This window comes from Gobius niger (assembly GCF_951799975.1).
Source record: "Gobius niger genome assembly, chromosome: 5".
Classification (NCBI taxonomy): domain Eukaryota; kingdom Metazoa; phylum Chordata; class Actinopteri; order Gobiiformes; family Gobiidae; genus Gobius; species Gobius niger.
Genome location: NC_136856.1, coordinates 3110651 through 3126474, shown reverse-complemented (window position 1 = coordinate 3126474; position 15824 = coordinate 3110651). Strand labels below are relative to the sequence as shown.

Below are 15824 nucleotides of genomic sequence, written 5' to 3'. Positions count from 1 at the left end.
TACTAATACCGTAAATTCTCTAGCAGTGGCCGGGTTCGCGGCTGGCGGAGGCAAATTAAAGCCGGTCTCTAAAACAGGCCGGGGCTTATTTTAGAAAATATAGCGGTAGAAATATTCCCCATGTTTTGTCTCATACTGGTGTAAATGAAAACTCACGTGCAGGAAGTAACAAACGGGAACCCGGGCCGAGGGGGACGCTGCGGAGGAGCTGATCCGAGTGTAGCTTTGACACAGATTTAGCCACTTTTCAAACCTCCTGTGACTATATTTGGAAACAGGGTAAAGAACAAATGTTGTGTGACCCTCCAGGGTTTTAATAAAGTCACCATCGCGTCTTCAAAGCACGTCCAGCTGCTCCGTGAGCAGGTCAGTCCCACTTCTCAAAATAACTCCTCCGATCAGCACGAGCGTCTCGTCTTCTCTCGGGTCAGTCTCATGATCGATCACAAACACAAACGCTCTGTCTAAACTCGCCTTTACACGAGATAACAACAAATAATCCGGTCCGCGGTAAAAGCGAAACAGAAACCTGCAGTGACATTGATGTCAAAGCTACGCTAACAGCAACGAAACACTTCCTGTTGTCCCGACAAAATAAAAGGCTTCAATGTTTCAGCCGCTGGGAGAGGGTTTGAAATGTTAATTAATAAATGAACCTAATATTTTAGGTGCAAATGGACACAAATCTCGTTTTTCTTCGTTTTCCTGGTCGTCCGTTTTGCTCAAATAGAAATAAAGGCCTGTCTCTAATTGTGGCCTGGTTCCAATAAAGGCCTGGTCCTAGATGCCCTTGAGTAAATAAAGGCCCCGGGCCTATATTAGAGCATTTACGGTATGTCAATAAAATAAAACCATCAATTTAATTCTGGCTCTATTTTGGGCATTTTTATGCACAAAATGCTTTATTTTTATATGAAAACATAAAGCGACAGAAAACTTGCAATACATTTTTCCTCATTTTTATCAGTCATGTTCAGCAAATGTTTCAAATTGAAGTCTCCACATTTCATTTTCCCCTGTTCACCTGCAGCGTTTGTTAATCCAGCGTCTGCCTCTGGGTTTTGTTTTCAAACCCTTCAGAGGAGCTGTGTGGGTTATTGTGACAGCAGAGGACGCTCCATTTGACCGAGTGCTTTTTTCAGTCCGATCTGGAGGAAAGATAAACCGCTAAAGAAAAGACGTGATTTTAATCAGAGACTCGGAGAGACGGAGACGGGCGGCGTTCCCACGGCGTCCTCATGAGGGTCACAGCATTCCTGCACCAACGGGAGCACGTTTGGTGATGGTTCAACAAGTGACCCCCGCCCTAAACAAGTGCATTTTCTCCTGTTTCAAACCATTATTGTAAAATTCTGAAAAGGTATGAGATATTGAGCTGAGAAGACCTTATCAAATGTGTGGACTCTATTCTTTTGTACAAAATCTTCAAAGGACTAGCCCCACCCCCGCTACAAGGGTTTATTAAGAAGAATCAGAACAGATCAACAAGAGCAATTATTTATTCAATTCCGAAAAAGCACCTTTGGATAATCCTGCATTTTAAGTATATTGTACTTTGTGTAAATGCATTGGCCCTTTTAAATAAACAAATACAACGAAATTGTGTTCAGGTGTTGGTCCTCATCAAGGCCGATTTGGCTCCTTAAAGGGGGGGGGGTATTATGCAAAATTGACTTTTTCAAGCTTTACATCATGTTATGTCATTCCCTCATTAAAAACATGCCTGAAGTGTTGCCTTGGCACATTCACGTGTTTTTGAGTAATCTGTAAAAACTCTGATGGCGGCCATTTTAGGGATAGGTTTGCCTGAGTCCTCCTAGGAACGCCCCCACCTCCTGGAGACGCCTCCGAGCTTTCGTCACCAGCCGAGTAACCAACCACTGCTCCTCAGCAGAACCCCCTCCCCACTGATGCCACAGACAGCGTGTGGAGGGGGCGTGTCGGAAAGAGTCAGAGGTTCTTAAAGAGACAGAGGCCTATTTCAAGACATTCACTACAGCCATTTTGAGAGAGACATTTTATACAAGGCAGTTATTCTAATTTACTGCATTTACAGACCAACAGAAGGTTTGCTCATCATTGTAGTGTGATATAGACTGGTGCTATGTGATTGAAAAAAGCATAATACCCTCTCTTTAATTCATGTTTCTGCGTGTTTCTTTATCCAATAGCATGCTATAGTTGTTTTTCAAACCTTTTGGACACTTTTTGGATATGGAAAAGGCTAGTTATATTTCATTATGATTATCTATTCATAAAAAAAAATTCAGAACATGTGCATCATGAAACGTACAACAGTTCCTCGACACCTGAAGTAAATGTATGCATTATCATTGTGATGTTATACGGCTCGCCGGGGGGTAGAAGGACTGAAATCTCTAGTTTCCAACACAAAAAAACACCTCTATCACTCTCTGTTCAAGTTATGTCTGAAAATTGGCGATGTTGTTGATGGCGGGAGTATGGGGTTCAAAAATAAGCCTAGGTCCTCATTTGAAAGCTAAGGCCTAAGCTCTATCCTAGGTTTTGTTGTCACATTTTTGTCGTTTTTGTGCCGCGTTTTCCTAAAGTTTTATTGCATTTTCTTCATGGTTGCTTCGTATGCTTTTCACGTTTTCGTTGTGTTTCCGTCAAAGTGTTTTCATCATATTTTCTTCATATTTTGGTCACGTTTTTCCAAAGCCAAACTGGAGAAAACGTGCTGGGTTCAGAGGTTTGTGTGTGTGTTATAGAAACTTTAGTCTCCGAGCACCACCTCATAGAATATTTGACCCTCTTTGTTGACGTTGTGTTTTCGGACAGTGGGACAACAGAAAGTCATTCCACATGAATCGTGAACATCAGATTTTCTTGTCGCTTCGTCCTGATTCTCTTCTCGTTCTTTGTCCTTTCTGGCCCAAACCTCAGACGTGTTTCAACATCCAGACGTTCAAACTCAATCACACATCGAGTCCGTACAAAGGACTCTGTGACTTCTACAAGCGCTCATTAATCACAGCGCCCCCTCAGGTGAACGGGGGGCACTGGCCTGTTCGGCTGGAGGACGATGTCAAGTCGAATGAACTGAGCGACTTGTCAATAAAAGGCGGCGCGGCTGAGCGATGGGCGGCCATATTGGAGCTGACAGCAGGAGTTGATGTATCGCTGCACTCGCTGGAACTTCCAAGGCTGTTCTTTACGTCCGCGACAAAGTAAAACTACTGCATTTAAACAAGTGATAGTTTCATTCGTGCTCCCTCCCTCCCTCTCTGACTGCAGAGCGTTAAAAAAACAGTAATAGATTTAATAAAGGTTTAAATCCTCATATAAATGTGAATTAACCCCGTATGTTCTGGACCTTTGCTTGACCAATTTTTTTTCAATTCAGACCTTGGTGAAATTCAATTTGCAGACTTGTATAATGTGATAAAACATTAAAGCAGTACTACGTAACTCGTGCCCCTAGAGGCCATAAGGGCAACTGCAGGTGTTGTAGCAAGTTGCGATTTTTTTAACCTCTTAACTCCCACCTGAACATGTTTTCTCCAAATTCTCCAAATCTAAAAGCTTCTTCAAAACAGAGGCAAAACACAAGAAGAAAATGGGGATGTAAACGCAACAAAAAAGCTAAGCTACAAAAAAAGACTAAAATCCAGCAAAACAATTACAAAAATCCAGCAGAAAAAGGGACAAATATGACAAAAATCCAACAAAAAAAGACTAAAATCCAGCAAAACAATAACAAAAATCCAGCAGAAAAAAATGACAAAAATCCAGCAAAAAAAATTACAAAAATCCAGCAGAAAAAAGACAAAAATCCAGCAAAAAAAAGACTAAACTCCAACAAAAAAATTACACAAATCCAGCAGAAAACATGACAAATATACAGCAAAAAAATGACAAAAATCCAGCAGAAAAAAGACAAAAATCCAGCAAAAAAGTGACAGAAGAGCAGCAAAAAAGTAATAAAAAAGTGACAAAAACACACAAGGGAAATAAAAAGTGACGACAATGGCATAGAGGAGAGAATGGATTTGGTTTTGGCGGGTGGTAAGAGGTTAACTTATTAATTGTCTTAATACTACGCTGACAGGAAAGGCGAGAGGGATTTTGTACATCCAATTACACAATGGAAATGAATTTTTTCACTCAAACCTGGCTGTAAATACTGTTTAAGTGGTGCTAGCCCGCAGTTAGCTTTGCCTGTTAGCATGTTAGCTTCTTCTTTGTGATTCTATTAGTGTGTATTGGTGACTCCGGTCCGGTGGCAGTCAAGTCGCAATTGTGTTTTTCTGGCCAGAGACACCAGGGGGAGATGAAAGACCCTCCAATCATCCCATAAACACGTGTATAACCCCCACAGGGACGAAAAGGATTTATTAAGATAAACACGTTACTTAGTTCTGCTTTAAAGAAAAACCTCTATGGTCAGAGAGGTGATACGTTGGTGGAGTCAAGGGGACGTAGTGATTCCAGAATAATTGATTGTTTCTGGGAGAGGAGGGGAGAGAAGGACAGTGGATCCACAGCTGTATGCCCCACCCTTTAGTTAGTCAGTTTTCTCCCATGGCATCGTAGTCTTAAAGGGAAAAACAGCAACAATATGAACAGATTAGCCTTTGGTGATTTGCTTCTGTGGTGACACGTCTCCCCGTGTGTTTTCAGGAGGAGACGAGAACCAGGACTTCTACATCCAGAGGAACACGGGGACTCTGTCTGTGGCTCGAAGACTCGACGCGGCGCGAAAATCCAACTACAACCTGACCGTGAGAGTGACCGACGGACACGAGACGTCCACTGTCCAGGTGAGAGTCAGACTGAGGTCAGATCCAAGCCAGCAACTGGGACCAAAGGGGACAAGATGGGGACCTAAAACATACTGAAGGGTTTCTGCAGGGTCTTCATAATAATGACAGTTTTATTAACTCCGTAAGTCAATCAAAATGAATTTATGGAGTGGATAGATTAAAGCAAACCTAACATGTTTATCTTAAAGGAGCTACACCTCAATCATTAAACATTTGTATCAATTTCCAGGCTATTTATCGAGCATTTTTGTGTCCCTGAAAAGTGACCCTGCAAGTTTAGTTGTGAAATGTGCCTAAAAAAACGTGTCCCTGTAACGAATTCCGATGCTACAAATATATTAGGAAAGTTACAAATGAGTTTGGACCACATTTTGATTTAGTAACTTCCTTTTTCATTATTTGCAATCAAAAAAATCGTAATAGGAGCTTTAATGAATCCCATTTGAACTCTCTGTGAGGGTAAAATAAGTCTTTATGAGATGATTGGAGGAAAACCAGCCTTATCACCGACCCTAAGACATGTCCTTGGGGTCAGATCCATCACGGCCACTCACGGTTGGATCGCATTTTTGAGGTTTTTTCCTTGGAGGCAGGACCTACTCAATGACACTGCTCAACTAGTTTTTATTGCACACATTCATCAAAAATCTAAAACAAATTCAGCAGCTGTTCTTACTGACATGTAACACAGTCTTAAGTCTAAAGTGGTGAATATCAACATTTTCCCCTCAAATCCTATTAACCTCTTAACTCCTGCCTGAACCGAGAGGATCTTTTTCCTCATTTTTATGTTGGGTATTCAACTCATTTTTGTAACTTTTTCGTCCATTTTTTATCACATTTTTGTCACATTTTTTGCCATTTTTTCTGTCTTTTTTTGTCATTTTTTTGTACTTTTTGTAAATTTTTTGTAAATTTTTGTCCAATTTTTATCACATTTTTGTCATTTTTTGTCACATTTTTGTATTTTTTTTGTCACATTTTTATCACATTTTTGTCATATTTTTGTAATTTTTTTGTCACATTTTTGTAATTTTTTTGTTAGTTTTTTGTTAATTTTTTGTAATTTTTTTGTCACATTTTGTCACATTTTTGTGAATTCTTTGTTAGTTTTTTGTCACATTTTTGTAATTTTTTTGTTAGTTTTTTGTCATATTTTTGTAATTTTTTTGTCACATTTTTGTAATTTTTTTGTTAGTTTTTTGTGAATTCTTTGTCATTTTTTTGTCACATTTTTTTCATTTTTTCATCAAATTTTTGTCATTTTTTGCTACATTTTGGTCATTTTTTGGTCACATTTTTGTATTTTTTGGGTCCATTTTTTATCAAATTTTTGTCATATTTTTGTAATTTTTTTTGTCACATTTTGTCTCATATTTGTCAATTTTTGTCAATTTCTTGTGACATGTTTGTGACATTTTTGCCACTTTTTCATCAATTTTTCGTCACTTTTTTGTCACATTTCCATCATTGTTTTCGTCTCAGTTTTGTTGCTATTTTCACAGCTTTTTTCCCAGAAGCTTTTGGACTGGGGTAAAGCCAAACTGGAGAAAATGTGCTCGGTTCAGGTGGGAGTTAAGGGGTTAAATCAAATATGCCAAGATTGTTTACATGAGTGACATTCACCATTAACACGGCATGAAACTTGACAACCATGCAACCATGCAGCCGTGCTCAGGAACAGTCAGGCTGCAAATATTCAACGAATAGTAATTATGAACAACAACAACAAAAAAGGTTGATGTTTTCTGTTTATCAGCTAAGTTTTGTAAGCTGTGTGATTATGGCTAACTTCAGACTCAAAATGAAAGCGACGCTAAAGTCCCTCCAGTCCATGGGTAACGGTGTGTTTGTGTGTCGGACAGTGGAAACTACAGGAAACCTTTGTAGAGAGAGATTTCTGAGGTTAGGATGACCTGATCGAAGCAGAGTTAGCGACGCTCGAGACTGACCTCATCTCTGTGAAGTTTTCCGGTTCACGCTGCTGTTATTGGAGATCTGTGGGTTGCCGTGATGGAAGTCCTGGGTCCAGAGAAGCTCCATCCTCCATACTTAATGTCTCTCTCTGTTTTCAGGCCTACATCCGAGTGCTGGACATCAACGAGCACCGGCCGGAGTTCCTCAAGTCTCTCTATGAGGTGAGTTCTGTTTTAGTTTAGTTGGACTCTGTATAGTTTGTAAATGGAAGGTCGGACATGATGCAGAGCCAGATTTTTTTTATCATTACCCCCTGGTAAAAGTCAATAGAGAAGTGATTCATTTACAGCAGGTTTGAATAATCCCTGTGGACTTTTCCTCTAATTCCTTCTACTGCAAACAAAGAAACAAACACACAAGTCCTCACTGATCAAGCTCTTTCCTGTATAGAGACATCATTTTAAGTAGTAATACGTGAAAGTCCAACACTGAGGAGCACACAGGCATCAGTTATGTATGAGCCGCCTGGAGTCCACCTGTGCCAGTGTGAATGTCCTGACTAAAACCTCCACTAAAACTAAATAAATCTATGTTGTCAAAGTTGAAACTGGACGTTAGTTATTTCTACAGCTGCAGCTCTTTCACCTGTATTTCACACTGACAATTTAAGTATGAAAACCAGGCGATTATTATCATTTCAAATTATAAAACGTCAAATATCAAAGCTGAGGCACCAAAATAACGTCTGTTTTTAAGCCTCATTTGCATGACAGGTCCACTTGAAACAGTAAAATAAAACTAGACCCAAGTGGAACACCATTTGGGAGTGTGTCCAAATGGTGGAATAATGAATGGTAGCACAAAAAAAAGGATTTGTTAGTTTCGATTTGTTAACTAAATAAGAAAAAAGTCTAAATTCTACCAGTGCTGACTGATATAAATGTAGTAGAAGCCAATCTATATATGTCACATGTGTATCAACATTTAATCCGGTTTGTAGAGCAAAAATAAAGAAAAGAAATCGCAATTGCATCGAAAATGAAAAAAGAGAGAGACTTCCACACGTGTCCAGCAGATGGCAATGACATAATAAGAGATCAGGACATAAACAACACATTATAGCCACGTGGTAAATGGTCATTCTGCCCCAGGGCGTCTGTGGCTACAATAGCAGCTTGCTAACACCAAGTGTTGCCAAACTAAATGTCGTCTGGGAGCGAGCGTGATCTCGGCGGGATTGACAGACGGCATCAACCGAAAACGTCCTTTTTCACAGGAGCGCTTCCGACGCTGTTTCTTCCTCCGGTTTTAGGGATTTTATATTTTCCAAATTATTTGAAACAGACGAGAAAACTGTCGCCGCGCCGCCATCTTTAATGTTTTGGAAGAGTGCGGTGACTTCGGTCTCTTTGTGGATGAACTCCTGCCTCTCGCTCGGGAAATGATTGGCTTCTTTTTACACTTCTAAAGTGCAATGCAAGTTTGAGCTGTTATTGTTCATGAGGCCACAGTCCTGTCGGGCTTTTCCCCAACTCTGCACTATCTCAAAATCACAGCTCATCATTATTATTGTCAATTTATTGTAAAATGTTTTCTCAATAGTGTTTTCCTGGTTACATTTGATGAATGACTGTGACACCCCTGCAGTGTCACAGCCCCATCTCGCCCCAGTGCCCTGTGCACATGTTTGTAAAAGGCTTTAGTGACTTTGTCTTTAGTAAGTGTTATTTATCTGTTGCTGCGACGCCATCCTCTTAGTGATGAAAGGCTCAAAGACACTTTCAGATAAACATGTAAATCTATTCTAATACCGAGGATTATCTCAAATGTCTTTAAATGACACAAATAAAGTAGTGACGTCTTCCTCCATTTCTTATAAAACCGGAGATCATTCTGCTGTTTGACGGCGTGTGAGGTCTTCTATTGAAATCTCCCCAAAGTGCACAGATGAAGGTCAAAGTCATTTCATCGCCATCTGTTAAGTGTCCAGATGTGAGCGGCTCTTTCTAATGATCATAATCTCAGTAATAACTGCCCCCTGCCCCGAAAACACTCACCACAGACACTGTTATTATTATTATTATCACATGGACAAGCACAAACACAGCACAGAATGGGGAAAAAAACAGGAAATACAGATGTCAAGGTCTAATCCATACACTGGACTTACAATGAATTAAGTGCCGAGTTTTGAAAATATGTGGTTTGTTAAGGTGAAGGTTAAGACGTTAAACCCAGGTCAGGAAGTAAATGTATCCGAAGAACAATATGACTTAACATTATCAAACCAGGGAAGCTTTAATCTTTAATACAATTGTGTGATGATGCAGACCCGCCCTCTCCTCTCAGTCCCTCAGACCTACAGAATGATCTGAGTTCTCTCTCCTCTCAGTCCCTCAGACTTGCAGAAGGATCTGAGTTCCCTCTCCTCTCAGTCCCTCAGACTTGCAGAATGATCTGAGTTCCCTCTCCTCTCAGTCCCTCAGACCTGCAGAATGATCTGAGTTCCCTCTCCTCTCAGTCCCTCAGACTTGCAGAAGGATCTGAGTTCCCTCTCCTCTCAGTCCCTCAGACTTGCAGAAGGATCTGAGTTCCCTCTCCTCTCAGTCCCTCAGACTTGCAGAATGATCTGAGTTCCCTCTCCTCTCAGTCCCTCAGACTTGCAGAATGATCTGAGTTCCCTCTCCTCTCAGTCCCTCAGACTTGCAGAATGATCTGAGTTCCCTCTCCTCTCAGTCCCTCAGACTTGCAGAATGATCTGAGTTCCCTCTCCTCTCAGTCCCTCAGACTTGCAGAGTGATCTGAGTTCCCTCTCCTCTCAGTCCCTCAGACTTGCAGATTGGTCTGAGTTCCCTCTCCTCTCTGTTAGCCTCAGACTTGCAGAATGATCTGAGTTCCCTCTCCTCTCAGTCCCTCAGACCTGCAGAATGATCTGAGTTCCCTCTCCTCTCAGTCCCTCAGACTTGCAGAATGATCTGAGTTCCCTCTCCTCTCTGTCCCTCAGACTTGCAGAATGATCTGAGTTCCCTCTCCTCTCAGTCCCTCAGACCTGCAGAATGATCTGTGTTCCCTCTCCTCTCAGTCCCTCAGACCTGCAGAATGATCTGAGTTCCCTCTCCTCGTCCACAGGTTCGCGTTCCCGAGGACACGGCTCCCTGGAAGGACCTGCTGCAGATCCGAGCGGAGGACGCCGACAGGAACAGTAACCTGCTGTTCTCCATCCACAGCAGCCTGCACCGGGACAGCGCCGGCCTGTTCCACCTCGACCCCAAGTCCGGAGTCCTGGTCCTGACCGAGAACCTGGACTACGAGAAGATCGCCACCCACACGCTCATCGTCATGGTGACCGCACAGACCACACCTATCTAACAGTTTCAAAGGATAAAACTGGTCTTAGCAGGGTTTCCACGTCAAAAAGCAAGAAAAGTCATTACATGAATTGTGCAAAAATGTACATGAATAAATGTAATTCCATTATTTAAATGTAGAGACTGTTTGATAATTATAGATCAGTGTCCTTATTATCTCAGCTATCCAAAATACTGGAAAAGGTTTGTGTCAGAAAGGTTGACAAATGTATTGAAGCACAAATTCTTAAGAGAATCAGATTTCCATTTGGGCAAATCAATCCTCTTTAAAGGGACTATGCAGAGTTTAAAAATGTTAAAGCTAAGTATTTTCCTCCCCCTACATGTTCCTCCATGTCCTAATGACTTGTTCACCACAACTGCCTCTAAAATCCTGCACTGTCGCTCAGAAAGGCGTGACTTCGGGTCTGAACGAGCTTAATATAGAAGCTGCAGTTACACGTATGACCTGAGGTGGCAGTAGTGAGTATAAAATGGCAAATTTGCATCTAGTCAATTTAACCTCTTAACTCCCACCTGAACAGATCCTATTTTCTCCAGTTTGGCTTCACCCTAATTAAAAAGCTTCTTGGGAAAAAGCACCAAAATAGCCACAAAAAATGAGAAGAAAACAAGGATGTAAACGCGACAAAAATGTGACAAAAAATCAACAAAAATGTGACAAAAATTCAACAAAAATGTGACAAAAAATCAACAAAAATGTGACAAAAATTCAACAAAAAATGACAAAAAGCTCAACAAAAATGTGACAAAAATTCAACAAAAAGTGACAAAAAGCTCAACCAAAAAGTGACAAAAAAATCAACAAAAATGTGACAAAAATAAAAATAAAAAAAACGGGAAAAAAACAAAAACGAAAAGGTTACACAACACAGCAACAATACGAGGAAAAAGATCAGTTTTGTGGGTCTTAGCTTTCAAATGAGGTGTTACACAGCCAAAAGAGGACAGAATGCATGTGGTTTAGGTGGGTGGCAAGAGGTTAATGGCACTAATGTCATGTAACTGAAACCATCACGAGTGCTACTGATGAAAGTAAGTTTGTTATCGGTGTCTTTGTGGTTTGGCTTCAGGGATGACAAGCCTTGACCAAAATAAAAACGTCATATATTGTATAAAATATTGTATTTTGCACACAAGTTCTTATTGCACAAGCAGTAGATATGCCTTTCAGACTGAAATGATGATCAAACAACCCAATACCGTACATTTAACAGTCTCTGGTAGTGTTTCCTTGCAGTTTCAGATGGGAAATAATAATAATCCCTGGAATACAGTTGCAAAACAGTTGAGATTCAAGGATTAAAAGTTAGATAGAAGCCACTTTCTTTATGTTCACGTGTGGAGTGCCACAAGGGTTCGTTCAGGGACCCAAATTATTTATTTCACACATAAACAATATCATTTGCGGATCTCTAAATCTGGGTACACAAATTATCATTACATTTGGATACAGAATTCATGTTTTTTGTTAAATCGTAGGATCAATTGTTCAATACAAGTTATGTTCAACAATGTCAAATTTTTGGATGTTTTTTTGGTTGACACAATATGCCGGAAATCAAGTCAGGGACAATACTTATCCAAAAGCTTCTGTAAAAAAGCTGTGAAAATAGCAACAAAACTGAGACGAAAACAATGATGGAAATGTGACAAAAAAAGTGAGAAAACATTGACAAAAAAGTGACTAAAAATGTATGAAAAAGTGGCAAAAATGTGACAAAAAATGACCAAAATGTAACAAAAAAATGACAAAAACTTGATACAAAATTGATGAAAAAATGACAGAAAATATGATAAAAATTTGACAAAAAATTACAAAAAAATTACAAAAAAATTACAAAAAAATGACAAAAAATGTGACAAAAATGTGATAAAAAATTGACGAAAAAATGACAAAAATGTGACAAAAAATGACAAACAAACTACAAAAATATGACAAAAATGTGATAAAAATTTGACCAAAAAAATACAGAAATTTGACAAAAAATTACAAAAAAATACAAAAAATGTGACAAAAATGTGATAAAAAATTAACAAAAAAATCACAAAAATGTGACCAAAAAAATGACAAAAACTTGATACAAAAATAACAAAAATGTGATAAAAATTTGACAAAAAATTACAAAAAATTGACAAAAAATTGACAAAAAATTACAAAAAAATTACAAAAAAATTACAAAAAAATTACAAAAAATGTGACAAAAATGTGATAAAAAATTGACGAAAAAATGACAAAAATGGGACAAAAAATGACAAAAAAGTTACAAAAATGAGTTGACTACCAAACAAAAAAATGATGGAAAAAAATCTGATGACTTGAGGAAAAAGATCCTCTCGGTTCAGGCGGGAGTTAAGAGGTTCAATTCTCATCAAAATCTTACACATCATTATACAGTATTTTAAGTTATGCTACAAAAAATATCCAGGACGTAAAGTAGGTGTAAGTAGATGTAGTTTCCTGAATAAAGACTGATATCACATTTACAAATACTCCTAAGTTTAAGAAGGCATTATACCTTTCTCTTACTCGATGGTATTCTCGCCCTCAGGTGCGTGACCAGGAGATCCCGATCAAGCGTAACTTCGTGAAGGTGATCGTCCACGTGGAGGACTGTAACGACCACTCGCCCGTGTTCCTGAGCCCGCGCTTTGAGCTGTCCCTCTCCAACATGGCGGCGCTGGGCTCCGAGGTGCTCCGCGTCACAGCGCTGGACAAGGACACGGGCAGCAACGCGGAGATCAGCTACTCCCTGCACTCCGGTGGGTACTCCCTATGCAAGCACTGTATGTGTATGAGAGAGAGAGGAGGGAGGACGCCAGTGTTTGACCCTCCAGGAAGCACGGCTGGGGTGGGTTCAATAAGTTCTACTCCTCCCTGCTCCATTTTAAGGGTCAAGGGTCAAAATCAAATCAGGACAGGGTCTAAAGGGCCTGGCTCACCGGCCTGGAGACTCGTTGGGGACTCGAGTTGCCGCTGTTCATGGCGACGTCCCCTGGAGATGAGGCCAGTCTCTAGTTAGTGTTGGTGAAAATGAACGTGTTTGATTTCAGCGGAGAGTTGAAAAAGTTTCCATGTGGGCGCGGTCTCAAGCAGTTGTGTCGCGAATACCAGTTGTCCTCAACCTGTGAGGCGTTTCTGTGACGTCCCCACAATGTCTCCAAGACCTCTCACAGGTTGAGGACATCAATCCGAGTTGCGGAGACTGTCGCGACTCTAGTCCGGTGTGATGGGTCCTTTAAGGCTCTATATTAGATCCAGATTGGACTGGATTTTGTGTGTAAACCATGTCTAAACCAGAAAAAAATATCTCTCATTAAAATTCCATACCCCCGCGTACCGCCAGTGGAACACACACCGCAGTTTGATAACCACTGTGATGGAAGGTGCAGATGAACCTTTGGAGGAACACGTCGTTGTCTTTTACTCTTGGCAGAGTCCGAACCATTACCACTTTGGGGCATATCAAACAGATACTATAATCTACCAACGCACTGAAATAATCTAAAATACCTGAATAAAACATTGTCACACCAATGTAAAGGTTAACTCACACATGCAGGGTCTCCCCAGACCATTAAAAGACATTAATTGAATGAAACAAGGGCCTTCAATGTCATAATAAGGCACTAAATTGGACATGAATGACTACGTTTACCACATGCGTTTGGTAGCAGGGTCTGAAACACATTCACCTCCAGTTTTGGCTGAAATCGTTCACACTGACTTGCTCCAAAGTTGCTCATTCCATGAAGGAAAGGAGATAATAGCATTTGGTGCAAACTAAAACCTTGTGGGTGACACCCTCCTCCCATTCAAAGGCCTGGACTGGTTTGAGAATTACTTTTAGAAGCTTCATCTTGCTCCTGTTGTCAGTTGTTTGACTCTTATTGTCTTACAATTTACAATAAGAGCGAGAAAAACCTTGAAGATGGAAACAAAGCATAAACTCATCGACCCAGTTCAGCTGACAAGAAAAAACCCTGAACAGAGAGGCTGCACACGCATGAAAGATAATGCGGTGTTTCATCCTGAGGACTGAGAAAAAGAAAAGAGAGAGATGGAGAGGGAGGGGGGAGAGGCTCTGCTCCACTTGGGAAAAGGATGGGATTTAATAAACGTGACCCAGTGACCAAAGCTTTAATAACCAGAGGCCACAGGGAGACAGTGTGACAGGACATTTGTAACAGGCTCAGGTGCTGCACGTCCACCTGAAAAACGCTACGGTCAGGATTATACAACAACCAAGGCGTGCAAGAAAAGATGCCCCCCCCCCCCCCCCCCCCCCCGCTGTATTTCCTGGGTATGCAAGCACTCAGCTAAGCAATAAAGCAGGGATGTTGTTTTTTACATACTTAGCATTTATATTTCATGCTTTAAGAAACGAGTAGCCAGGGAAGAAATGCCATCACACATTTAACCTCTTACCACCCGCCTGAACCAAATGCATTCTGTCCTCTTTGGCCATTATATCGGTCTGTGTAACAACTCATTTGAAAGCTAAGACCCACAAAACTGATCTTTTTCCTCGCGTTGTTGCTGTGTTGTGTCACCTTTTTTATGTTTTATTTTTTTTATTTTGGTCACATTTTTGTTGAATTTTTGTCACTTTTTGGTTGAGTTTTTGTCACATTTTTGTTGAATTTTTGTCACATTTTTGGTTGAATTTTTGTCACAGTTTGTTGAATTTTTGTCACTTTTTGGTTGAGTTTTTGTCACAGTTTTGTTGAATTTTTGTCACTTTTTGGTTGAGTTTTTGTCACATTTTTGTTGAATTTTTGTCACATTTTTGTTGAATTTTTGTCACATTTTTGTTGAATTTTTGTCACATTTTTGTTGAATTTTTGTCACATTTTTGTTGAATTTTTGTTGAATTTTTGTTGAATTTTTGTCACATTTTTGTTGAATTTTTGTTGAATTTTTGTCACATTTTTGTTGAATTTTTGTCACATTTTTGTTGAATTTTTGTCACATTTTTGTCACATTTTTGTTGAATTTTTGTCACATTTTTGTTGAATTTTTGTCACATTTTTGTCACATTTTTGTTGAATTTTTGTCACATTTTTGTTGAATTTTTGTCACATTTTTGTCACATTTTTGTTGAATTTCTGTCACATTTTTGTTGAATTTTTGTTGAATTTTTGTCACATTTTTGTTGAATTTTTGTTGAATTTTTGTTGAATTTTTGTCACATTTTTGTTGAAGTTTTGTTGAATTTTTGTCACTTTTTGTCAATTTTTTGTCACATTTTTGTTGAATTATTGTCATTTTTTATAGAATTTTTGTCACTTTTTTGCAGAATTTTTGTCACATTTTTGTTGAATTTTTGTCACATTTTTGCTGAGTTTTTGTCTCTTTTTTGTTGCGTTTACATCCTTGTTTTCTTCTCATTTTTTGTGGCTGTTTTGGTGCTTTTTTCCCCAAGCAGCTTTTTGATTAGGGTAAAGCCAAACTGGAGAAAATGGGATCCGTTCAGGTGGGAGTTGAGAGGTTAAGCTGAAACTGAAGTAAATTAAATTAGTGCATTAAAATGTGAATAGTTAGGCCTTTTGACTGTATTCCACTTGTGTTAAAAGCATTAAATTATTAGATGAAATTTGCTGAAAGTAAGGCCTGTCCTCCTTTAGTTTATTGTAAACTCGGACGTTTGTATCAGTGTTATGAACTTGCAAGGGAGTTTTCTTGCATTTTTGTGACGCTGACCTTGAAAAGTGACCCTGAAAAGTTGTGAAATGTGCCGATAAACTCACT

At 39.6% G+C, this 15824-nt stretch overlaps 1 protein-coding gene across 1 annotated transcript in view; it reads left to right on the top strand.

Moving 5' to 3' along the window:
* The window catches only part of fat2 (FAT atypical cadherin 2), a 223921-nt gene that overhangs the window by 83577 nt on the left and 124520 nt on the right, over nucleotides 1-15824 (top strand). Inside the window, exons 6-9 of the mRNA XM_079556143.1 lie at nucleotides 4645-4784; nucleotides 6863-6925; nucleotides 9834-10046; nucleotides 12625-12835. Coding sequence (XP_079412269.1) covers nucleotides 4645-4784; nucleotides 6863-6925; nucleotides 9834-10046; nucleotides 12625-12835 — 627 coding nt within the window. The remainder of the gene's footprint in view (nucleotides 1-4644; nucleotides 4785-6862; nucleotides 6926-9833; nucleotides 10047-12624; nucleotides 12836-15824) is intronic.